We start from the raw sequence: 27,321 nt of genomic DNA on the forward strand, positions 1-27,321 counted from the left end.
ATGCAGTACTGGGGAGAACGGGTCACGGAGTGGGCCAGAGTCTCCGGTGGGGCGATGGGTGCTTGGGTCAACCGAATGAGGCAGACAGCAGCCAGCCAGGCCAGGCGAAGGTAAGTCATCCGGCCGGTGGAGTCCAAGCCCTGGGGCACTGACAAAGGCCTTTAGCCCATCGTCTCTATGCCAACCATTTACCACCATCTGGGTCTTGCCTGGGCAATTCAATAATGTTGGCATCTGTGCTTCCTCCCACTCCTCAGGCAGTGTGTTTGTAATCCTCTCCCACTGTGGGGGCAAAGACCACCCCCTCACTCAGCAATCCCCTAACCTTTTATCTCTGACTGTAAGCATACACCCTCTCAATTTAGAATTGCCTGCCTTGCGAAAGTTTCTTTCCATCCACCCATCTTACTAGATCTGTGATTAGTCTGGGCATCAGATGTTACGGGGAGAAGCCAAGAGAACGGGGTTGAGATGCCTAGTAATGATAGAACATACTGGATGGGCTGAATGGCTTAATGTCGTATGGTCTTGTGGTCTACTGATGGATATATTCATAATCTTGAACTTGAGAAAATCTGCAGATGCTGGAAATCCAAAGCGACACACACAACACGCTGGAGGAACTCAGCTGCTCAGGCAGCGTCCGTGGAGAGGAGTACAGTCGACAGTTTCGGGCTGAGAGGGATGGGGACGGTGCCTGAATTAAAAGGAGGGGAAGGAGACTCGTTGGAAGGTGAAGGCAGATGAGTGGGAAAGGCAAAGGACTGGAGAAGAAAGAATCTGATAGTCGGGGAGGGTGGACCATAGGAGAAAGGGAAGGAGGAGGGGACCCAAGGGGAAGAGATAGGCAGGTGAGAAGAAGTGAAGGATCAGAGTGGGAAATAGATGGGGGGGGGGGATTTTTGTTCACCAGGAGGAGAAATCGATATTCATCAGGTTGGAGGGAACCCAGACAGAATATAAGGTGTTCTCCTCCACCCTGAGGGTGGCCTCATCTTGGCCCAAGAGGAGGTCATGGACTGACATGTTGGAACGGGAATGGGAATGAGAATTAAAATGCTTGCCCATCGGGGAGAACTGTTTGTAGCCGATGGTGCAGAAGTGCTCGATGAAGCGGTCCCCCAATTTACGACTGGTCTCTCCAATGTGGAGGAGGCCGGTTTGGGAACACGGGACACAACAGACGACCAAAGCAGATACGAAGGTTGAGTGTTGCCTCACCTGGAGGATTGCTTGGGCCCTGAATGGAGGTGAGGGAGGAGGTGACTGGGCAGGTGTGGCATTTCTGTCACTTGCAGGGATAAGTACCTAGAGGGAGATTAGTGGGGAGGGATGAACGGATGATGATGGAGGGAGCGTTCCCTGCAGAAAGCGATGGGGGCGGGGGGGGAGAGGTAAAGATATGTTTAATGGTAGGATCTCTTTGGAGATGGTGGAGATGTTGTGGAGGATAATGTGTTGGATGCGGAGGCTGATGGGGTGGTAGGTAAGGACAAGAGGACTCTATCACTATGACGACGGTGGGAAGATGGGGTGAGTGCAGATGTACAGGAAAAGGAGGAGATGCGGGTGAGGGCAGCATCAATGGGAGGGGAATCCCATTCTTTAAAGGAGGAGGACATCTCTGGTGTCCTGGAATGGAAAGCTACATCCTGGGAACAGGTGCCGTGGAGACAAGGAAACTGAGAAAAGGGAATGGCATTCTTACAGGAGACAGGGTGGGAAGACGTATAGTCCAGATAACCACGGGAATCAGGAGGTTTACAAAAGATGTTGGTGATGGAGGCAGGGAGATCGAGAAAGGGGAGGGAGGTGTCAGATATGGACCAAGTTTATTTAAGAGCAGGATGGAAGTTGGAGGTAAAGTTGATGAAGTTGATGAGTTCAGCGTGGGTGTATGAAGCTAAACCAATGAGATGCTCAATGTAGTGGAGGAAGAGTTGGGGAGTATGTTCATAATCTTGAACGCCTCCCTCAACCTTCGTCGCTCCCAGAAAACTGAGCCAGAATATAGGGTGACAATAGTGGACTTCACTGCCCCCAGCACATCCTCAGACTGTGTTGGTCACTGACACAATGATCTGTCTGGATGGTTTGCAAAACAAAGTATTTCCACTACCTCAGTATGTCACAATAACGAATTGATGAGTTTGTGCTGCTCACACACGTAGGAACCTCACCACGTCCGATACCTTTCAGTACCAGAGACCCGGGTTCAGCCACGGCTGTGTAAGCAAAGCTGTCCGATGTTTGTGTGTCTGTGTGTGGCCACAGCCATGAGAGCCCAACCATCAGAATCAGGTGTATGTATGTATATTAAATAGTACATTAAAATTAATGCAAAAACAGAAATTTAATTTTAAAAAGTGAGGTAATGTTCATGGGTTCAATGTCCATTTAGAAATTGGATGGCAGAGGGGAAGAAGCTGTTCCTGAATCGCTAAGTGTGTGCCTCCAGGCTCCTGTACCTCCTTCTTGATGGGAACCGTGAGAAGAGGGCATGTCCTGGCTGGTGAGGATCCGTAATGATGGACGCTGCCCTTCTGAGGCACTGCTCCTTGAAGGCTGGTACCCAAGATGGAGCTGACTAATTTGACAACTTTCTGTAGCTTCTTTCGGTCCAGTACAGTAGCCCCCAACCCCCATATGATTCAGTGATGCAGCCTGTCAGAATGCTCTCCATGGTATACTTGTGAGGTTTTCGAGTGTTTTCGGTGACAAAACAAATCTCTTCAAACTCCTAATTAAGTATAGTCGCTGTCTTGCCTTCTTTATAATTTCATCGATATGTTGGGACCAGGTTAGATCCTCAGAGATCTTGACACCCAGGAACTTGAAGCTGCTCCCTCTCTCCACTTCTGATCCCTCTATGAGGATTGGTAGGTGATCCTTCGACTTACCCTTCCCAAAGTTCACAATCAGCTCTTTCGTCTTACTGACGTTGAGTGCCAGGTTGTTGCTGCAGCACCGTTCCACTAGTTGGCATATCTCACTCCTGTACACCCTCTCGTCACCACCTGAGATTCTACCAACAATGGTTGTATCATCAGTACATTTACAGATGGTATTTGAGTTATGCCTAGCCACACAGTCATGGGTATATAGAGAGTAGAGCAGTGGGCTGAGCACACACCCCTGAGGTGCGCCAGTGTTGATTGTCAGCGAGAAGATGTTATAATCAATCCGCATAGATTGAGAGCAGAGCTGTCTCATGTTCCTGAATCTGTGTTGTACGGTCACGGATGTGTGATCACGGATGTGTGGTCACGGATGTGTGGTCACGGACGTGCGGTCACGGACGTGTGGTCACGGACGTGTGATCAGGGATGTGTGATCAGGGATGTGTGGTCACGGATGTGTGGTCACGGATGTGTGATCAGGGATGTGTGGTCACGGACGTGTGATCAGGGATGTGTGATCACGGATGTGTGGTCACGGATGTGTGGTGACGGATGAGTGATCAGGGATGTGTGGTCACGGATGTGTGGTCACGGATGTGTGATCAGGGACGTGTGGTCACGGACGTGTGATCAGGGACGTGTGGTCACGGATGTGTGGTCACGGATGTGTGGTCACGGATGTGTGATCAGGGATGTGTGGTCACGGACGTGTGATCAGGGATGTGTGGTCACGGATGTGTGGTCACGGATGTGTGGTCACGGATGTGTGATCACGGATGTGTGGTCACGGACGTGTGATCAGGGATGTGTGGTCACGGATGTGTGATCACGGATGTGTGGTCACGGACGTGTGATCAGGGACGTGTGATCACGGACGTGCGGTCACGGACGTGTGGTCACGGACGTGTGATCAGGGATGTGTGATCACGGATGTGTGGTCACGGATGTGTGGTCACGGATGTGTGGTCACGGATGAGTGATCAGGGATGTGTGGTCACGGATGTGTGGTCACGGATGTGTGATCAGGGACGTGTGGTCACGGATGTGTGATCAGGGATGTGTGATCAGGGATGTGTGATCAGGGATGTGTGGTCACGGATGTGTGATCGGGGATGTGTGATCAGGGATGTGTGATCAGGGATGTGTGGTCACGGATGTGTGATCGGGGATGTGTGATCAGGGATGTGTGATCAGGGATGTGTGGTCACGGATGTGTGATCAGGGATGTGTGATCAGGGATGTGTGATCAGGGATGTGTGGTCACGGATGTGTGATCAGGGATGTGTGGTCACGGACGTGTGATCAGGGATGTGTGGTCACGGATGTGTGATCACGGATGTGTGGTCACGGACGTGTGATCAGGGATGTGTGATCACGGATGTGTGGTCACGGATGTGTGGTCACGGATGAGTGATCAGGGATGTGTGATTGGGGATGAGTGATCACGGATGAGTGATCACGGATGTGTGGTCACGGATGTGTGATCACGGATGTGTGGTCACGGACGTGTGATCAGGGATGTGTGATCACGGATGTGTGGTCACGGATGTGTGGTCACGGATGAGTGATCAGGGATGTGTGATTGGGGATGAGTGATCACCGATGAGTGATCACGGACGTGTGATCAGGGATGTGTGATCAGGGATGTGTGATCACGGATGTGTGATCAGGGATGTGTGGTCAGGGATGTGTGATCACGGATGTGTGATCACGGATGTGTGATCAGGGATGTGTGATCACGGATGTGTGATCACGGATGTGTGATCAGGGACGTGTGATCGGGGATGTGTGATCACGGATGTGTGATCACGGATGTGTGATCAGGGATGTGTTGTCACGGATGTGTGGTCACGGATGAGTGATCAGGGACGTGTGGTCACGGATGTGTGATCAGGGATGTGTGATCACGGATGTGTGGTCACGGATGTGTGATCAGGGATGTGTGATCACGGATGTGTGATCGGGGATGAGTGATTGGGGATGAGTGATCACGGATGTGTGGGCAGGGATGTGTGATCAGGGATGTGTGATCACGGATGTGTGATCAGGGATGTGTGGTCACGGATGTGTGATCAGGGATGTGTGGTCAGGGACGTGTGATCAGGGATGTGTGATCACGGATGTGTGGTCACGGATGTGTGGTCACGGACGTGTGATCAGGGATGTGTGGTCACGGACGTGTGATCAGGGATGTGTGATCACGGATGTGTGGTCACGGATGTGTGGTCACGGACGTGTGATCAGGGATGTGTGATCAGGGATGTGTGATCACGGATGTGTGATCACGGATGTGTGATCAGGGATGTGTGATCGGGGATGTGTGATCGGGGATGTGTGATCGGGGATGTGTGATCACGGATGTGTGATCACGGATGTGTGGTCACGGATGTGTGATCAGGGATGTGTGATCAGGGATGTGTGATCAGGGACGTGTGATCAGGGATGTGTGGTCACGGATGTGTGATCAGGGATGTGTGATCAGGGATGTGTGATCAGGGACGTGTGATCAGGGATGTGTGATCAGGGATGTGTGGGCAGGGATGTGTGATCAGGGATGAGTGATCAGGGATGTGTGATCAGGGATGTGTGATCAGGGATGTGTGATCACGGATGTGTGATCAGGGATGTGTGGTCACGGACGTGTGATCAGGGATGTGTGATCACGGATGTGTGGTCACGGATGTGTGGTCACGGACGTGTGATCAGGGATGTGTGATCACGGATGTGTGGTCACGGATGTGTGGTCACGGACGTGTGATCAGGGATGTGTGATCACGGATGTGTGGTCACGGATGTGTGGTCACGGACGTGTGATCAGGGATGTGTGATCACGGATGTGTGGTCACGGATGTGTGGTCACGGACGTGTGATCAGGGATGTGTGATCACGGATGTGTGGTCACGGATGTGTGGTCACGGACGTGTGATCAGGGATGTGTGATCACGGATGTGTGATCACGGATGTGTGATCACGGACGTGTGATCACGGATGTGTGATCAGGGATGTGTGATCACGGATGTGTGATCGGGGATGTGTGATCGGGGATGTGTGATCGGGGATGTGTGATCAGGGATGTGTGATCAGGGATGTGTGATCACGGATGTGTGATCAGGTATGTGTGGTCACGGACGTGTGATCAGGGATGTGTGATCACGGATGTGTGATCAGGGATGTGTGATCACGGATGTGTGATCGGGGATGTGTGATCACGGATGTGTGATCAGGGATGTGTGATCAGGGATGTGTGATCAGGGATGTGTGATCAGGGATGTGTGGTCACGGATGTGTGATCAGGGATGTGTGATCAGGGATGTGTGATCAGGGATGTGTGATCACGGATGTGTGATCAGGGATGTGTGGTCACGGATGTGTGATCAGGGATGTGTGATCGGGGATGTGTGATCGGGGATGTGTGATCAGGGATGTGTGATCACGGATGTGTGATCAGGGATGTGTGATCGGGGATGTGTGATCAGGGATGTGTGATCAGGGATGTGTGATCAGGGATGTGTGATCACGGATGTGTGATCACGGATGTGTGATCAGGGATGTGTGATCAGGGATGTGTGATCAGGGATGTGTGATCACGGATGTGTGATCACGGATGTGTGATCAGGGATGTGTGATCAGGGATGTGTGATCACGGATGTGTGATCACGGATGTGTGATCAGGGATGTGTGATCACGGATGTGTGATCAGGGATGTGTGATCACGGATGTGTGATCGGGGATGTGTGATCGGGGATGTGTGATCACGGATGTGTGATCGGGGATGTGTGATCACGGATGTGTGATCACGGATGTGTGATCACGGATGTGTGATCAGGGATGTGTGATCAGGGATGTGTGATCGGGGATGTGTGATCACGGATGTGTGATCAGGGATGTGTGATCACGGATGTGTGATCACGGATGTGTGATCAGGGATGTGTGATCACGGATGTGTGATCAGGGATGTGTGATCACGGATGTGTGATCACGGATGTGTGATCACGGATGTGTGATCAGGGATGTGTGATCACGGATGTGTGATCACGGATGTGTGATCGGGGATGTGTGATCAGGGATGTGTGATCACGGATGTGTGATCAGGGATGTGTGATCAGGGATGTGTGATCACGGATGTGTGATCAGGGATGTGTGATCACGGATGTGTGATCAGGGATGTGTGATCACGGATGTGTGATCAGGGATGTGTGATCACGGATGTGTGATCAGGGATGTGTGATCACGGATGTGTGATCAGGGATGTGTGATCACGGATGTGTGATCAGGGATGTGTGATCACGGATGTGTGATCAGGGATGTGTGATCGGGGATGTGTGATCACGGATGTGTGATCAGGGATGTGTGATCACGGATGTGTGATCAGGGATGTGTGATCAGGGATGTGTGATCAGGGATGTGTGATCACGGATGTGTGATCACGGATGTGTGATCAGGGATGTGTGGTCACGGATGTGTGATCAGGGATGTGTGATCACGGATGTGTGATCACGGATGTGTGATCAGGGATGTGTGATCACGGATGTGTGATCGGGGATGTGTGATCAGGGATGTGTGATCGGGGATGTGTGATCAGGGATGTGTGATCACGGATGTGTGATCACGGATGTGTGATCAGGGATGTGTGATCACGGATGTGTGATCAGGGATGTGTGATCAGGGATGTGTGATCGGGGATGTGTGATCACGGATGTGTGATCACGGATGTGTGATCACGGATGTGTGATCACGGATGTGTGATCAGGGATGTGTGATCGGGGATGTGTGATCGGGGATGTGTGATCACGGATGTGTGATCAGGGATGTGTGATCACGGATGTGTGATCAGGGATGTGTGATCGGGGATGTGTGATCACGGATGTGTGATCAGGGATGTGTGATCACGGATGTGTGATCAGGGATGTGTGATCAGGGATGTGTGATCACGGATGTGTGATCAGGGATGTGTGATCGGGGATGTGTGATCAGGGATGTGTGATCAGGGATGTGTGATCAGGGATGTGTGATCAGGGATGTGTGATCAGGGATGTGTGATCACGGATGTGTGATCAGGGATGTGTGATCAGGGATGTGTGATCAGGGATGTGTGATCACGGATGTGTGATCAGGGATGTGTGATCAGGGATGTGTGATCACGGATGTGTGATCAGGGATGTGTGATCACGGATGTGTGATCAGGGATGTGTGATCAGGGATGTGTGATCGGGGATGTGTGATCGGGGATGTGTGATCGGGGATGTGTGATCACGGATGTGTGATCGGGGATGTGTGATCAGGGATGTGTGGTCACGGATGTGTGATCAGGGATGTGTGATCACGGATGTGTGATCGGGGATGTGTGATCACGGATGTGTGATCAGGGATGTGTGATCGGGGATGTGTGATCACGGATGTGTGATCGGGGATGTGTGATCACGGATGTGTGATCGGGGATGTGTGATCACGGATGTGTGATCGGGGATGTGTGATCGGGGATGTGTGATCACGGATGTGTGGTCACGGATGTGTGGTCACGGATGTGTGATCAGGGATGTGTGATCGGGGATGTGTGATCACGGATGTGTGATCAGGGATGTGTGATCGGGGATGTGTGATCACGGATGTGTGATCAGGGATGTGTGATCACGGATGTGTGATCGGGGATGTGTGATCACGGATGTGTGATCAGGGATGTGTGATCGGGGATGTGTGATCACGGATGTGTGATCGGGGATGTGTGATCAGGGATGTGTGATCGGGGATGTGTGATCGGGGATGTGTGATCACGGATGTGTGGTCACGGATGTGTGATCAGGGATGTGTGATCACGGATGTGTGATCACGGATGTGTGATCAGGGATGTGTGATCAGGGATGTGTGATCAGGGATGTGTGGTCACGGATGTGTGGTCACGGATGTGTGATCAGGGATGTGTGATCGGGGATGTGTGATCACGGATGTGTGATCAGGGATGTGTGATCAGGGATGTGTGATCACGGATGTGTGATCAGGGATGTGTGATCACGGATGTGTGATCAGGGATGTGTGATCAGGGATGTGTGATCAGGGATGTGTGATCAGGGATGTGTGATCGGGGATGTGTGATCAGGGATGTGTGATCAGGGATGTGTGATCACGGATGTGTGATCAGGGATGTGTGATCAGGGATGTGTGATCACGGATGTGTGATCGGGGATGTGTGATCAGGGATGTGTGATCAGGGATGTGTGATCGGGGATGTGTGATCACGGATGTGTGATCAGGGATGTGTGATCACGGATGTGTGATCAGGGATGTGTGATCACGGATGTGTGATCAGGGATGTGTGATCACGGATGTGTGATCAGGGATGTGTGATCGGGGATGTGTGATCACGGATGTGTGATCAGGGATGTGTGATCACGGATGTGTGATCAGGGATGTGTGATCACGGATGTGTGATCACGGATGTGTGATCAGGGATGTGTGATCAGGGATGTGTGATCACGGATGTGTGATCAGGGATGTGTGATCAGGGATGTGTGATCACGGATGTGTGATCAGGGATGTGTGATCAGGGATGTGTGATCACGGATGTGTGATCAGGGATGTGTGATCGGGGATGTGTGATCACGGATGTGTGATCGGGGATGTGTGATCAGGGATGTGTGATCAGGGATGTGTGATCAGGGATGTGTGATCGGGATGTGTGATCACGGGATGTGTGTCAGGATGTGTGATCAGGGATGTGTGATCGGATGTGTGGGATGTGTGAGGGATGTGTGATCAGGGATGGTGTGATGTGTGATCACGGATGTGTGATCAGGGATGTGTGATCAGGGATGTGTGATCAGGGATGTGTGATCACGGATGTGTGATCAGGGATGTGTGATCAGGGATGTGTGATCACGGATGTGTGATCAGGGATGTGTGATCACGGATGTGTGATCACGGATGTGTGATCAGGGATGTGTGATCACGGATGTGTGATCAGGGATGTGTGATCAGGGATGTGTGATCAGGGATGTGTGATCGGGGATGTGTGATCACGGATGTGTGATCAGGGATGTGTGATCACGGATGTGTGATCACGGATGTGTGATCAGGGATGTGTGATCAGGGATGTGTGATCAGGGATGTGTGATCAGGGATGTGTGATCAGGGATGTGTGATCACGGATGTGTGATCAGGGATGTGTGATCAGGGATGTGTGATCAGGGATGTGTGGTCACGGATGTGTGATCACGGATGTGTGATCAGGGATGTGTGATCACGGATGTGTGATCAGGGATGTGTGATCAGGGATGTGTGATCAGGGATGTGTGATCAGGGATGTGTGATCACGGATGTGTGATCAGGGATGTGTGATCAGGGATGTGTGATCAGGGATGTGTGATCACGGATGTGTGATCAGGGATGTGTGATCAGGGATGTGTGATCAGGGATGTGTGATCAGGGATGTGTGATCACGGATGTGTGATCAGGGATGTGTGATCAGGGATGTGTGATCACGGATGTGTGATCACGGATGTGTGATCACGGATGTGTGATCAGGGATGTGTGATCAGGGATGTGTGATCAGGGATGTGTGATCGGGGATGTGTGATCACGGATGTGTGATCGGGGATGTGTGATCAGGGATGTGTGATCAGGGATGTGTGATCGGGGATGTGTGATCACGGATGTGTGATCACGGATGTGTGATCACGGATGTGTGATCACGGATGTGTGATCGGGGATGTGTGATCGGGGATGTGTGATCGGGGATGTGTGATCAGGGATGTGTGATCAGGGATGTGTGATCAGGGATGTGTGATCAGGGATGTGTGATCAGGGATGTGTGATCAGGGATGTGTGATCAGGGATGTGTGATCAGGGATGTGTGATCAGGGATGTGTGATCAGGGATGTGTGATCAGGGATGTGTGGTCAGGGATGTGTGGTCACGGATGTGTGATCAGGGATGTGTGGGCAGGGATGTGTGGGCAGGGATGTGTGATCACGGATGTGTGATCACGGATGTGTGATCAGGGATGTGTGATCGGGGATGAGTGATCGGGGATGTGTGATCAGGGATGTGTGATCGGGGATGAGTGATCGGGGATGTGTGGTCACGGATGTGTGAGCTGAGCTGTCCTCTCCCTCTGACACTCCTGGCTTTGTGTTCACAGTGCCGGCTCTCCCTCGATTCTGGACCCCATGGGTGATGTCTACTACTACTGGCTGGTTATCGCCAGTGTCCCTATCGTCTACAACTGGACTGCGCTGGTTGCTAGGTGAGGTGAAATCACATGGGTCATGGAGCGAGAGACCAGCAGGCCCTCAGCCTGGAGATCAGTTCTGATTATCCCAGGCTGTGCAGAGTCTGAGAGTGTGGGTGGTGGGGTCCACTCTACTGCAGAGCAGAGTGAGCAGAGTTTTATTGAAAGACACAAAGGATCCTGAAGCAGGGAGTCTCCCCAGAGGCAACAACCAAAGGTCATGGAGCGAAGATTTTTTTTTAAAATTCACACAGTTTGTCTCCTCTTACACATTAGTTGTTTGTCAGATATTGCTTTTAGAACTCAGAACACCACAGCCCAGTGCAGGCTCTTCGGCCCACAGTGTTGTGCCAACAATTTAACCGACTCTAAGATCAATCTAAACCTTCCCTCTGACATAGCCTGCCATTTTTCTTTCATCAATGTGCCTACCTAGATGCTCTCAAATGTCCTTAATGTCCTCTAACACCACCTGGTAGTGCGTTCCATGCACCCACCACTCTCTGTGTAAAAAATAACTACCTCTGACACCCAATACTTTCCTCCAATCATTATCTGAATTCTGGTGAACACAGGCCCAGAGCCATCAAACACTCTTCATATCACAATCCATTCAATCCTGGAATAATTTTTGTGAACCTCTTTTGAACCCTCTCCAGTTTCAGCCCATCCTTTCTGAGAGAAGGGGCCCAAAACTGCTCACAATACTCCAAGTGAGACCTCACCAGTGCTTTATAAAGCTTCAACATTACATCCTTGCTTTTATATTCTAGTCCTCTTGAAATGAATGCTAGCATTGTATTTGCCTTCCTCACCACAGACTCAGCCTGCAAACTAACTTTTAGGGAATCCTGCACAAGGACTCCCAAGTCCCTTTGCCTCAGTTTCTCTTGTGTTTTCTTTCCATTTAGAAAATAGTCAACCCTTTCATTTCTTCTACCAAAGAGCATGACTATACACTTCCCAACATTGTATTCCATCTGCTAACACTGTATTCCATTCTCCTAATCTAAGTCCTTCTGTAGCTTCTCTACTTCCTCAAAATTACCTGCCCCTCCTACTATCTTCATATCATCTGCAAACTCTGCACAAAGACATCATCCAAATCATTGACATAAATTGTAAAAAGAATCAGTCCAGCCCAGACCCCTCGTGGAACACCACTAGTCACTGGCAGCCAACCAGAAAAGGCTCTGTTTGTCCCCACTCTTTCCCTCCTGCCAGTCAGCCACTGGTTTATCCATGCTAGAATCTTTCCTGTATTTACACGGGCTTGTGGCTTGTTAAGTGGCCTCATGTGTGGCACCTTGTCAAAGGCTTTCTGAAAATCAACCGATTCTCCTTTGTCTATCCTGCCTGTTATTTCGTCAAAGAATTCCAGCAGATTTTTCAGGCAAGATTTTCCCTTGAGGAAACCATGCCGACTATGGCCTATTTTATCACGTGCCTCCAAATATACTGAGACCTCATCCTTAACAATCGACTCCAACATCTTCCCAGCCACTGAGGTCAGACTAACTGGTCTATAGTTTCCTTTCTTCTGCCTCTCTCCTTTCTTAAAGAGTAGAGTGATATTTGCAATTTTCTAGTCTTTCAGAAGCTTTCCAGAACCTGGTGATTGTTGAAAGATCATTATTAATGCCTCCACGATCTCTTCAGCTACTTCTTTCAGAACCTTGGGGAGTACACCATCTGGTCCAGGTGACGTATCTCCCTCCAGACCTTTCAGTTTCCCAAGAACATTCTCCGTAGTTATGGTAACATCACAAACTTCATGATCCCTGACACCTGGAACTTCCACCATACTGATAGTGTCTTCCACAGTGAAGACTGATACAAAATACTTATTCAGTTTGTCTGACATTTCCTTGCCATTACTACCTCTCCAGCATCGTTTGCCAGCAGTCCGATATCCACTCTTGCCACTTTTTTTACACTTTATGTATCTGAAGAAACGTCTGGTATTCTCTTTAACATTACTGGCCAGCTTATTCCATCTTTACCTTCTAAATGAATTTTTTAGTTGCCTTCTGTTGGTTTTTAAAAGCTTCCCAATCCTCTAACTTCCCACTAATTTTTGCTCTATTATATGCCCTCTCATTTAGGCTTTTATACTGGCTTTGACTTCTCTTTGCCGTGATTGTGTCATCTTGCCTTTAGAATACTTTTTCCTCTTTAGGATGTATATATCCTGTGCCTTCCGAATTGCTTCCAGAAATTCCAGCCATTGCTACCCTGCCAGTATCAGTTCCAGTCAATTCTGAGCATTCCTTCCTCATGTCTCTGTAAGTCCCTTTACTCCACTGAAATACTGATACATCTAACTTTAGCTTCCCTTTTCAAACTTCAGGGTGAATTCGATCGTATTACGATCACTTGCCCCTAAGGGTTCTTTTACCTTAAGCTCTCTAATCATAAGACATAGGAGCAGAATTAGACCATTTTGGCCCATCGAGTCTGCTCCACCAGTTAATCATGGCTGACCCATTTTTTTCCCTCCTTCGCCCACTCCCCAGCCTTCTCCCCGTAACCTTTGATGCCGTAGCCAATCAAGAACCTATCTAGCCACCCAATGATCTGGCCTCCACAGCTGCCTGTGGTAATAAATTCCACAAATTCACCACCCTTTGACTAAAGAAATTTCTCCACATCTGTTTTGAAAGGGCGCCCCTCTATCCTGAGGATGTGCCCTCTTGTCCTAGACTCTCCCACCATGGAAAACATCCTTTCCACATCTACTCTTTCTAGGCCTTTCAACATTCAAAAGGTTTTAATGAGATCCTCCTCATCGTTTTGAATTCCAGCGAGTACAGACCCAGAGCCATCAAATGATCCTTGTATGATAACCCTTTCATTCCGGGAATCATCCTTGTGAACTTCCTTTGGACCTTCTCCAATGCCAGCACATCTTTTCTTAGAGATGAGGAGTCGAAAACTGTTCACAATACTCAAGGTGAGACCTCACCAGTGCCTTATAAAGCCTCAGCACCACATCCTTGCTCTTGTATTCCAGACCTCCTGAAATGAATGCTAACATGGCATTTGCCTTCCTCACCACTGACTCCACCTGCAAGTTCACCTTTAAGGTGTTCTACACAAGGACTCCTAAGTCCCTTTGTATCTCAGATTCCTGGATTTTCTCCCCATTTAGAAAATAGTCCGCACATTTATTTCTACTATCAAAGTGCATGACCAGGCATAGTCCAATATTGTATTTCATTTGCTACTTTCTTGCCCATTATCCTAATCTGTCTAAGACCTTCTGCAGCCTACCTGTTTCCTCAGCACTACCTGCCCCTTCAACAACCTTCATATCATCTGTAAACCTGGCAACAAAGCCATCTATTCCATCATCTAAATCATTTATACACAGCTTAAAAGAAGTGGTCCCAACACTGACCCCTGCGGAACACCACTAGTCACTGGCAGCCAACCACACAAGGATCCTTTTATCCCCACTCGCTGCCTCCTTCCAATCAGCCAATGCTCTAAACATCTTAGTAACTTTCCTGTAATACCATGGGCTTTTAATTTGATAAGCAGCTTCATGTGTGGCACCTTGTCAAAGGCCTTCTGAAAGTCCAAATATACAACATCTACTACATCTCCTTTATCTATCCTACTTGTAATCTCCTCAAAATATTCCAACAGGTTTGTCAGACAAGATTTTCCCTTGGGAATCCATGCTGACTTTGTCTATATTGTCCTGTGTCACCAAGTACTCCGTAATCTCATCCCTAACAACTGACCCCAACATCTTCCCAACCACTGAGGTCAGGCTAACTTGTCTATAATTTCCTTTCTGCTGCCTTCCTCCTTGCTTATAGAGTGGAGTGACATTTGCAATTTACCAGTCATCTGGCACCATGCTAGAGTTCAATGATTTTTGAAAGATCATTACAAATGCCACCACATACTCTACCACTACCTCTTTCAGAACCCTAAGGTGCAGTTCATCTGGCCTGGGTGATTTATATACCCTTCGGTTAATCAATTCCAGTTCATTGCACAACGCCCAATCCAGAATATCTGCTTCCTGAGTGGGCTCAACCATGAGCTGCTCTAAAAAGCCATTTCACAGGCACGCTGGAAAAATTTCCCCTCCTGTAATCCAGCACCAACCTGATTTTCCCAATCTACCTGCATATTGAAGTTCCGCTAGACTATTGTAATATTGCCCTTTTGGCATGCATTTTCTATCTCCAGTTGCAATTTGTAGGCCACATTCTTACCTCTGTTTCGGGGGACTGTATACAACTCCCATCAAGGTCTTTTTACCCTTGTAGTTCCTTAGCCTTATCCAGAATGATTCAACACCTTCCAACCCTATGTCACTGGAGACAGTGCGAGAGGGAGGATAGGCAGGTGATAGGGAAGAGATGCATTCAGACTGATGGTTTGAGATGTGTCTATTTTAATGCAAGAAGCATCATGAACAAAGCTGATGAGCTTAGAGCATGGATCAGTACTTGGAGCTATGATGCTGTGGCCATTACAGAGACTTGGATGGCTCAGAGGCAGGAATAGTTACTTTGAGTGCCAGACTTTAGATTTTCAGAAAGGACAGGGAGGGGGGCAAAAGAGTTGGGAGCGTGACACTGCTGATCAGAGAGAGTATCATTGCTGCAGAAAAAGAGGAAGACACGGAGGGACTGTCTACGGAGTCTCTGTAGGTGGAAGTTAGAAACAGGAAGGGATCAATAACTCTACTGGGTGTTTTTAACAGATCACCCAATAGTTACAGGGACATGGAGGAGCAGATAGGGAGACAGATTCTGGAAAGCTAATAACAGGGTTAGAAACATAGAAACATAGAAACCCTACAGCACAATACAGGCCTTTTGGCTCACAAAGCTGTGCCCAACATGTCCTTACCTAATAACTACCTAGGCTTTACCCATAGCCCTTTATTTTTTTAATCTGCATGTATCCAACCAGGAGTCTCTTAAAAGACCCTATCATTTCCTCCACCACCACCACCGGCAGCCCATTCCATGCACTCACCACTCTCTGCGTAAAAAACTTACCCCTGACATCTCCTCTGTACCTACTTCCAAGCACCTTAAAACTATGTCTTCTCGTGCTAGCCATTTCAGTCCTGGGAAAAAGCCTCTGACTATCCATACGACCAACGCCTCTCATTATCTTGTACACCTCTATCAGGTCACCTCTCATCCTCTGTCGCTCCACGGAGAAAAGGCCAAGTTCACTCAACCTATTCTCATAAGGCATGCTCCCCAATCCAGGCAACATCCTTGTAAATCTCCTCTGCACCCTTCCTATGGTTTCCACATCCTTCCTGTAGTGAGGCGACCAGAACTGAGCACAGTACTCCGTGGGATCTGACCAGGGTCCTATATAGCTGTAACATTACCTCTTGGCTCTTGAACTCAATCCCACGATTGATGAAGGCCAATGCACTGTATGCCTTCTTAACCACAGAGTCAACCTGTGCAGCTGCTTTGAGTGTTCTATGGACTCGAACCCCAAGATCCCTCTGATTCTCCACACTGCCAAGAGTCTTACCATTAATACTATATTCTGCCATCATATTTGACCTACCAAAACGAATCACCTCACACTCATCTGGGTTGAACTCCATATGTCACTTCTCAGCCCAGTTTTGCATCCTGTCAATGTCCCGTTGTAACCTCTGACAGCCCTCCACACTATCCACAACACCCCAACCTTTGTGTCATCAGCAAATTTACTAACCCATCCCTCCACTTCCTCATCCAGGTCATTTATAAAAATCACAAAGAGTAAGGGTCCCAGAACAGATCGAGACACACCACTGGTCACCAGCCTCCATGCAGAATATGACCCATCTACAACCACTCTTTGCCTTCTGTGGGCAAGCCAGTTCTGGATCCACAAAGCAATGGCCCCTTGGATCCCATGCCTCCTTATTTTCTCAATAAACCTTGCATGGGGTACCTTATCAAATGCCTTGCTGAAATCCATATACACTACATCTACAACTCTACCTTCATCGATGTGTTTAGTCACATCCTCAAAAAATTCAATCAGGCTCGTAAGGTACGACCTGCCTTTGACAAAACCATGCTGACTATTCCTAATCATATTATGCCTCTCTAAATGTTCATAAATCCTGCCTCTCAGGATCTTCTCCATCAACTTGCCAACCACTGAAGTAAGACTCACTGATCTATAATTTCCTGGGCTATCTCTACTCCCTTTCTTGAATAAGGGAACAACATCTGCAACCCTCCAATCCTCCGGAACCTCTCCCGTCCTCATTGATGATGCAAAGATCATCGCCAGAGGCTCAGTAATCTCCTCCCTCGCCTCCCACAGTAGCCTGGGGTACATCCCGTCCAGTCCCGGTGACTTATCCAACGCGGAGACACACGGCACATGTGGAAGGGCATTCAGGACATCACCAACTACAGGACAACATCACCTGACTGTATGGGTGATGCCTTCCTCCCAAATGCGTTGAACAACTTCTACGCTCGTTTTGAGGTGGAAAATGACGTGGCGGCGAGGAAGACCACCCCTCCTCCAAACGACCAGGTGCTGTGTCTTACCATGGCCGATGTGAGGGGAACCCTGTGCAGGGGCAACCCACAGAAGGCTGCTGGACCAGACAATATTCCTGGCAGAGTGCTTAGAGGATGTGCAGACCAGCTAGCAAATATTCTCACTGACATCTTCAACGTCTCCCTGAGCAGTGCCACCGTTCCTACGTGCTTCAAGGCCGCCACCATCGTCCCTGTGCCGAAGAAGTCTTCAGTGTCCTGTCTCAACAACTACCGTTCCGTCGCACTCACATCCATCATCATGAAGTGTTTCGAGAGGCTCGTCATGAGGCACATCAAGTCCCTGCTGCCCCCCTCACTGGACCCCCTGCAGTTGTGTACTGTCCCAACTGTTCAACAGACGATGCCATTGCCATCACCCCCAACCTGGCCCTAACTCACCTGGACAAAAGAGACACATACGTTCAAATGCTGTTCATAGACTTCAGTTCAGCATTCAACACAATCATTCCTCAGCACCTGACTGGAAAGCTGAAACTGCCGGGCCTGAACACCTCCCTCTGCAACTGGATCCTAGACTTCCTGACTGGGAGACCTCAATCAGTTCAGATCAGAAGCAGCATCTCCAACACTATCACACTGAGCACGGGGGCTCCCCAGGGCTGTGTGCTCAGTCCACTGCTGTTCACTCTGCTGACCCACGACTGTGCTACAACACACAGCTCAAACCACATCATCAAGTTCGCTGATGGCACGAACATGGTGGGTCTCATCAGCAAGAACGATGAGTCAGCATACAGAGAGGAGGTTCAGCGGCTAACAGACTGGTGCAGAGCCAACAACCTGTCTCTGAATGTGAACAAAACAAAAGAGATGGTTGTAGACTTCAGGAGAACACGGAACGACCACTCTCCGCTGAACATCGACGACTCCTCCGTAGAGATCATTAAGAACACCAAATTTCTTGGTGTTCACCTGGTGGAGAATCTCATCTGGTCCCTCAATACCAGCTCCATCGCAAAGAAAGCCCAGCAGCGTCTCTACTTTCTGCAAAGGGTGAGAAAAGTCCATCTCCCACCCCCCATCCTCACCTCATTCTACAGAGGTTGTATTGAGAGCATCCTGAGCAGCTGCATCACTGTCTGGTTCAGAAATTACACCATCTCGAATCGCAAGACCCTGCAGCGGATAGTGAGGTCAGCTGAGAAGATCATCAGGGTCTCTCTTCCCGCCATTACAGACATTTACACCACACGCTGCACCTGCAAAGCAAACAGCAAAACCCCAGACACCCCCCATACAAACTCTTCTCCCTCCTGCCAGCTGGAAAAAGGCACCGAAGCATTTGGGCTCCCAGGACCAGACTATGTAACAGTTTCTTCCCCCAAGCCATCAGACCCCTCAATACCCAGAGCCTGGACTGACACCAACCTACTGCCCTCTACTGTGCTTATTGTCTTGTTTATTATTTATTGTAATGCCCTGTTTTGTGCACTTTATGCAGTCCTGGGTAGGACTGTAGTCTAGTGTAGATTTTGTGTTTTTTTTTCTTACGTAGTTCAGTGTAGTTTTTGTATTGTTTCATGTAGCACCATGGTCCTGGAAAACATTGTCTCATTTTTACTATGTTCTGTACCAGCAGTTATGGTTGAAATGACAATAAAAAGTGACGACTTGACTTGCTTTCCAAAATCTCCAGCACATCCTCTTCCTTAATGTCTATATGCTCAAGCTTTTCAGTCCTCTGCAAGTCATCCCGACAATCACCAAGATCCTTTTCCGTAGTGAATATTGAAGCAAAGTATTCATTAAGTACCTCAGCCATCTCCTCCAGTTCCATACACACTTTCCCACTGTCACACTTGATTGGTCCTATTCTCTCACGTCTTATCCTCTTGCTCTTCACATACTTGTAGAATGCCTTGGGGTTTTCCTTAATCCTGCTTGCCAAGGCCTTCTCATGGCCCCTTCTGGCTCTCCTAATTTCATTCTTAAGCTCCTTCCTGCTCGCCTTATAATCTTCTAGATACATATCATTACCTTGTTTTCTGAACCTTTCGTAAGCTCTTTTTTCTTCTTGACCAGATTTACAAAAGCCTTTGTACACCATGGTTCCTGTACCCTACCATCCTTTACCTGTCTCATTGGAACGTATCTACGCAGAACCCCACGCAAATACCCCTTGAACATTTGCCACATTTCTTCCGTACATTTCCCTGAGAATATCGGTTTCCAATTTATGCTTCCAAGTTCCTGCCTGATAGCCTCATACTTCCCCTTACTCCAATTAAACGCTTTCCTAACTTGGCTGTTCCTATCCCTCTCCAGCACTATGGTAAAGGAGTTAGAGTTATGGCCACTATCTCCAAAATGCTCTCCCACCGAGAGATCTGACACCTGACCAGGTTCATTTCCCAATACCAGATCAAGCACAGCCTCTCCTCTTGTAGGCTTATCTACATATTGCATCCTGAACACACCTAATAAACTCCACCCCATCTAAACATGAGGAAATCTGCAGTTGCTGGAAATTCAAGCAACACACACAAAATGCTGTTGGAACGCAGCTTCGAAAAATGGAGGGCTGTGGGTAACCCTAGGTAATTTCTAAAGTAAGTACATGTTCCGCACGGCACTGTGGGCCGAAGGGCCTGTATTGTGCTGTAGGTTTTCTATGTTTCTAGTGACTCGATTTCACTTTCTACCGACAGAGCAACGCGACTCCCTCTGCCTTTCTGCCTTCCTGCCTGTGCTTTCAATACAATGTGTATCCTTGGACATTAATCTCCAGCTACAATCTTCTTTCAGCCATGATTCAGTGATCCCCACATCATATCTGCCAATCTGTAACTGTACTACAAGCTCCTCTACCTTATTCTGTACACTGCATGCATTCAGATTCAACAGCTGCAGTGTAGCCCCAGTCCCTCTGTGTCACGTCCTGTGGACCGATGGTGCTTGAATGTCATGAGCAAGAACAAGCCCACAGCAGTCAGCAGTCAGCAGACAAATCCAGGTTAAAACAGGATCCGGTGCTGTCCTGGTGTATATGACATAGACTCTTGTTGGGCTTTCAGCCGAGGACAAGTATCGATCTTAACTGATGTTTCGACGACAGTCTCCGCCACGATGCCTTGGCATGTCTATCCCGGTGGTATATATACTCAACTTCAGTCATCCTCCATCCCTCCTCTTCGATTAGTCCTCAATTGGTGATACCAATGCTTTGGGGACCACCTGGTGGAGGAAGCCATGGAAAGAAGATGAGAGAATAAGAATTTTAACAAGACAAAGGAATATGATTTTAAACATGGTGGGACAGCAGAAACCTGATTGGTTGAGAACTAACCAATCAGGGGACGGATGACAGGAGTTGAGAATAGACTAGACGTGCCCAGGCACCATGAAGATGGTGCAGTCTGTCATGGAAAAGTCGGTTGTAATTGTAACCTGTACCCGAGAAGAGTTTACACGCAATACAGGCTGGCATCCACCGAGCCACCGCTGGGGGCCGGCCCAACCAGCACCAACTGCAGCATGCCTGCCCTGCCTCTGTCCTCTCCATACCGCCTTTGGCGTCCATCCCCGGGGTGACCCTGTGGCTTGAGGTCTGGTCTGGGGTGTGACGTTAGTGCAGGGGGACCCAGAGAGTGAGCCCTGGCTCTGCCTCCTGCTCATCGCTTAGTGTGAGGGTGAGTTTAACCCCAGCTCAGCAAGTACAGCACTGGGAACACGGTGGGCTTGTGGAACCAAGGGAGCCCAAGACCAAAGAGAGGTGCAGGGAGATGGGGAGGAAAGGAGGGAAGGGGAGGAGGGTTCCAGGGAGAGATGTAATGAGAGAAAGGGGTGTACAGAGGGAGGGGGAGGTGTGTTTGGGGGGAGGTATACAGAGGTGGAGTGGGGGCAGGAGGAGAGTTCTTAGAGAGATGCCTGCAGGAGGGAGGACAGGCATAGGGTCACTACGCACTGGGCTCTGTGGTTGATAGCACCCTCACTGAGGTCAGCCGGACCCTCCCTATGGTTGAAGGGACACTCTTTGTGGTTGAAGGGACTCTCCCTGTGGTCAGCCGGACCCTCGCTGTGTTCCGTGCTTGATGGGACCCTCGCTGTGCTTGGCCCTCAGGTGCAGCTTCAGTGATCTCCAGTGCAGGTACCTGTCCAGCTGGCTGGCTCTGGATTACCTGTCTGACTTCATCTACCTGCTCAACGTGGTCATCAGGCTTAACACAGGTCAGTGTGTACACCTGTTCGTTAGAAAGTAACCACTCATGCTGATTCTGGGGTGCATGTGGGGAAGGGGGAGTGTTGTCCTGGGGCAGATGTTGACCTCTAACCCCATGTGCACAGGGGTCAGGTTGTACCATAACATACTGTATGTTTAAATTGGCTTGACCGAGAAGACAGAGAGTCGTGACCAATGAGAATTATTCTGGATAGAGTAGATAGCTAGATTAGTGGTGTTCCCCAGGGATCTATACTGGGATCTCTGATGTCCTGGATTAAAATGTAGAAGAGTGGGTTAGTAAGTTTGCAGATGACACAAGGATTAGTGGTGTTGTGGATAGGATACAGCAGTGTATGGATCCATTACAGATATGGGCAGAGAAGCGGCAGATACAGTTTAATCATGGAACATGTGAGGAGATACACTTTGGGAACTCAAATCAAAGAGGCAAACATGCTGTGAATGACGGTTTAAGAGACGTTTGAATAAATATATGCACTGGAGGGGCGTGGGGGACTATGGTCTGGGTGAAGGTCAGGGGGACTAGGCAGAAAATAACAATTTGGCATGGACTAGATGGGCTGAATCCTCCAAGAGGACACAACCTTGTCATTGGGTTTGGAGGCTTGTGGGCCCCAATGACCCGGAGAGCTGTGTTGGCTGGAGTCAGGGCTTTATGCTTTGGCTCTCAGTTGGGTCACTCATGCTAAACAGGTCAAAGGGTAGAGGTCAGACTGAGAGTGGTCCACCGGTCCTCCAGGTTCGGGGGTTCAGCTCAGGGCTAACAACCCTGACCAGTAAAACAAAACTGTTACAGAAACAGCAATGAAGAGTCCTTCTACATTTGAGTGTGACGGTATTCCTGAGTCTCCACTGGGACTTGTGTGACTGACAGTGGTGGAAGCGGCGAGGAGGCTGCTGACACGATGAAGGAAGCCCCGAGCACCACCAGAGATGGAGGCCCCTCATTGACACCCGAAACACCGGCAGTGTAATGGGAAGAAGCCAAGCTGGGCCATAAGGCCTGTTTCTGTGCTGAGGTGTTGGATGGCGATATGCTGTGTACATGGGCCCAAGTCCCCGAGAGCCGTGGCCTGTAGATTGAAGGTGCAACGTTTTCTCATTGCCGCTAGTGCCGCTGCAGACAGACGTATTGCAAGTCACCTTCTACCGAGCAAGCACTGGAGGGCAGCACTGACCAGAGAAGCCAGCCCCAACCCAGCTCTGGCTTCTCCCCCACCCGGGAAGGCACACTTGCCTTCCTTGGTCCGGCTGTCGAGTACAAGAGTCAGAATGTGACGCTGCTGCTCTATAAAACTGGTTGGGCCACACTTGGAGTATTGTAGTTCCAGTCACCTCATTTTGGGATGTGGAGGCTTTGGAGAGCACAGAAAGAGAATCAGGTTTACTGTCACTGTGTGAAATATGTTATATTTGTTGGGGAGGGTTGTGGGAGAGAAAAGGTATGCTACGGAGGTGAGTATGCCAAGAAGGCCCACCAGCGCCTTTACTTCCTGAGAAAACTAAAGAAATTTGGCCTGTCCCCTATAACCCTCACTAATTTTTATAGATGCACTGTAGAAAGCATTCTTCTAGGGTGCATCACAACCTGGTATGGAAGTTGTCCTGTCCAAGACTGGAAGAAGCTGCAGAAGATCGTGAACACGGCGCAGCACATCACACAAACCAATCTTCCGTCCGTGGACTCACTTTACACCGCACGCTGTCGGAGCAGTGCTACCAGGATAATCAAGGACACGACCCACCCAGCCAACAGACTTCTCGTCCCCCTTCCCTCCGGGAGAAGGTTCAGGAGCTTGAAGACTCGTACGGTCAAATTTGGGAACAGCTTCTTTCCAACTGTGATAAGACTGCTGAACGGATCCTGACCCGGATCTGGGCCGTACCCTCCAAATATCCGGACCTGCCTCTTGGTTTTTTTTGCACTACCTTACTTTCCATTTTTCTATTTTCTGTTTGTGATTTATAATTTAAATTTTTAATATTTATAAATTTTTACTATTTTTAATATTTAATATTTGTAATCCAGGGAGCAGGAAGCGCAGAATCAAATATCGCTGTGATGATTGTACGTTCTAGTACCAATTGTTTGGCGACAATAAAGTATAAAGTACGACTGGGAGCTGAAGGGGTGTGTTGTCAGAGGTAGAGACAGTAACTGGGTCACAGAATTTCCAGGGAGTTTTGTTGCTCAGAGAGAGGAAGTCTGTCCCATAAGAGCAGCAGGATTCCAGCGAGACCCCCGGGGTGGTCAGTGGGCCTGAGGACTCCAGCGAGACCCCCGGGGTGGGCAGTGGGCCTGAGGGCACAAGTGAGACCCCAGGAGTGGTCAGTGGGCCTGAGGGATCCAGTGAGACCCCCGGGGTGGGCAGTGGGCCTGAGGGCTCCAGTGAGACCCCTGGGGTGGGCAGTGGGCCTGAGGGATCCAGTGAGACCCCCAGGGTGGGCAGTGGGCCTGAGGACTCCAGCGAGACCCCTGGCGTGGGCAGTGGGTCTGAGGGATCCAGCGAGACACCCGGGGTGGGCAGTGGGTCTGAGGGATCCAGCGAGACTCTGGGATGGGAGCTGGGTGTAAGGGATCCAGAGAAACCCCTGAAGCGGTCAGTGGGTGTCGGGATCCACAAAGTACCCGGTACCCGGGAGCGGTCAGTGGATATAGGGCTCCGCAGAGACCCCGGGAGCGGTCAGACGGAAGATCCACGGAACGGTCAGTGGTGTGAGCGTGGGGGGTTCCTGTGTCCGGGCAGTAGGTGAGGTGAGTGTTCTGCCCCACCTTCCTAAGACCCCTCTCCCGCCCACAGGTCACCTGGAGCAGGGAGTGCTGGTGACGGACCGCCGGGGCATCGCTCGCAGGTATCTGCACTCGTCGGCCTTCCGCCTGGACGCTGTCTCTCTGCTGCCCACCGACCTACTGGCCTTGTGGCTCGGCCTCTGCTCGCCTGCCGTCCGCCTCAACCGGCTGGTGCAGCTGCCGCGGCTGCTGGAGCTGCTGGAACGGGCCGAGACTCGCACGTCTCGCCCCAACGCGCTGCGCGTCGGCCGGGTGATGGGTCTCCTGGTCCTGGCCATCCACTGGAACGCCTGCGCCTACTTCTCCCTGTCCGCTCGCCTGGGCTTCGGCACCGACGACTGGGTCTACCCGAACATGTCGACGCCCGGGGGCGACCCCCGCCTCGCTCACCAGTACCTGTACAGCGTCCACTTCGCCACGCTGGTCCTCACCACCATGGGCAGCAGCCCGCAGCCCAGCAGCGAGGCGGGGTACCTGTTCATGGTGGGCGACCTGCTCATCGCCGTGCTCACCTTCGCCGGCATCGTGGGCAGCGTCGAGTCCACCGTCAGCGAGATGCAGCGGGCGAAACGCGGCTGCTTCCCGGACCACCGCCGGGTGCGCGACTACCTGCGCAGGGAGGCCGTGAACCCGGCCCTGGCCCAGAGGGTCAGCCGCTGGGCCGAGCACCTCCGGCTCCACGCCAAGCGCACGGACGAGGAGCAGGTGCTGCGGGTGCTGCCCGGCCGGCTGCGGGCGCTGCTGGCGGCCGACGTCCACCTGCGGGCGCTGGACAAGGTGCGGTTGTTCAGCAGCTGCGAGGCGGGTCTCCTCCGGCAGCTGGTGGCGCGGCTCCGGCTGCAGGTGTTTAGCCCCGGGGACCTGGTGTGCCGCCGGGGCGAGGTGGGCCGGGAGATGTACATCGTGCAGGAGGGCCGGCTTGCCGTGTTGGCCCAGGACGGGCGAACCGAGCTGGCGAGGCTGCAGGACGGCAGTTACTTCGGAGAGATCAGCATCCTCAACGTCCCGGGTAATCGAGCGCAGAGGGAAGGAGGGGAGCGGGAGGAAGTGGGAGGGAAGGGTGGGGAAGGGAAGGGGTGGGAGGGAGGGAGGGGAGGATGGAAGGGGTTTTGAGGGGGTGAGAGGAGGTAGGTGCAGAGTTGGGAGGGGATGGTGAGGAAGGTTGGAGTGAAGACACACAGAGAGGCAGGGTGGAGGGAGGATGAGTAAGATGCCAGGGAGGGGAGGGGTTGCAGTGGAAGCCGCAGGTGGCTCCAGTCACTGTGCACAAGATCTCAGCCCTGCCCTGCCCTGCCCTTCCAGGCCGTTGCTGTTGCTGCCCTGGTGACCTGTCCCTGTTTTCTCTCCTCACTCCGGCAGGGAATAAGTCTGGGAACCGGAGGACGGCAAGCATCCGTAGCCTTGGGTACTCGGACCTGTTTGTTCTGGGGAAGGGTGAGCTGGCTGAGGTGCTGCTGGAGTTCCCTGAGGCAAGGAGGGCGCTGGAGGACAGGGGCCGGGAGATGCTGCAGAAGATGGGGATGTTGGAGGAGGGGGCAGCCCAGGAGGACGGGGGCCCGGACCAGCTGCTGAGGAAGGCCGGACGCCTGGAGACTGCACTGGACTTGCTGCATACGCGACTTGCTCGGCTGATGGCGGAGCACCATTCCAGCCTCCGCAAGATGAACGTCCGGCTCAGTCAGCTGGAGGGCAAACTGAACAGGTGGGGGGCAGACCCAGGCCAGGCTGAGGCCCAACAGCAGGCTCTGTCCCAGAGCCACATACAGGTCCAGGCCCAGCTCCATGACCAAACCCAGGCACTGCCCCACACCAGTCTGCTGCTGGAGAAGGGAGGGGAGGGCCCAGCCCACAAGCAGCCTCAGTCCCAGGCTCCATCCCAGAGCCAGGCCCAGGACCAGGTCCAGACAGAGGCCTTGTCCTGCACCAATGGACTGCCAGAGAATGGAGGGGAGGGCCAAGTCGCAGTCCCAGCCCCAGGCCCAGGCCTAGGCCCCAGTCCACGGGCACGTACAGGCCCGGACACAAACCCTGCTGGAGACCAGGCCCCAGGATCAAGTCCATTCCCAAGCCCATGATGACAAGCAGCTCCAGATGTGCTGAACCCTGGCTTGTCAGAGGCTCAGGCTCCAAACGAGGTCCACCAGGATCCACCAGGCCAGGCCCTGGACCATGGGCAGCTCTGGCCCCTCAACCACATACAGGACCAGGGCCGCTTTCTGGGTGACGGGAAGCCGCTGGTCTCACACCCCAGTTTCAAGCTCAGCAGGGAAGCCGGGCCCAGAGGCAGGGATTGTCCAAATCTCAGTCTCAGGAAGAGCCCTGAATTCACGGGTAGCTCTTGGACCCGAGCTCTGAGCCTCGGGGCTGGTTCGGGCTCCAGACACCCAATGCGCAGATTGGAGGCTGGACACAGGCCTAGTTCAGCCCCATGCTGAGGCCTGGCTGGGATAGAGCTGAGGGTCTTGGGGCTAGGGGCGAGATGGTTGGGGGAGGTTACTCAGTGCCTGGTCCACCTGGACATACAGGGAGCCCGAACACTGGTGAGGGTTTCATCACAGCCTTCACTCCTGTACAGAGGGTGTATTGGGGTACAGACAATCCAGAATGGGGTGGACACAGCAAACTGCATCTGCGACACAATAAAATGCTCTCACAAA

At 51.0% G+C, this 27,321-nt stretch overlaps 1 protein-coding gene across 1 annotated transcript; it reads left to right on the plus strand.

Moving 5' to 3' along the window:
* Positions 1-26,739, plus strand: cnga4 (cyclic nucleotide gated channel subunit alpha 4). Its single transcript, XM_063052990.1, has 5 exons — positions 1-110; positions 11,035-11,139; positions 21,751-21,857; positions 24,675-25,673; positions 26,024-26,739. Exons 1-5 carry the CDS (start codon positions 1-3, stop codon positions 26,737-26,739), a joined length of 2,037 nt encoding a protein of 678 aa, XP_062909060.1.
* Positions 26,740-27,321: the final 582 nt, after the last annotated feature.

The sequence above is a fragment of the Mobula hypostoma genome, chromosome 7 (genome assembly GCF_963921235.1).
Source record: "Mobula hypostoma chromosome 7, sMobHyp1.1, whole genome shotgun sequence".
Taxonomy (NCBI): Eukaryota; Metazoa; Chordata; class Chondrichthyes; order Myliobatiformes; family Myliobatidae; genus Mobula; species Mobula hypostoma.

What these genes read in the sequence shown, in the direction of transcription:
- cnga4 (XM_063052990.1), top strand. Translation starts at nt 1, where the DNA reads ATGCAGTACTGGGGAGAACGGGTCACGGAGTGGGCCAGAGTCTCCGGT. An exon ending in GCCAGCCAGGCCAGGCGAAG is followed by an intron (nt 111 to 11,034) that starts GTAAGTCATCCG and finishes TTGTGTTCACAG; the next exon opens with TGCCGGCTCTCCCTCGATTC. An exon ending in CAGCATCCTCAACGTCCCGG is followed by an intron (nt 25,674 to 26,023) that starts GTAATCGAGCGC and finishes TCACTCCGGCAG; the next exon opens with GGAATAAGTCTGGGAACCGG.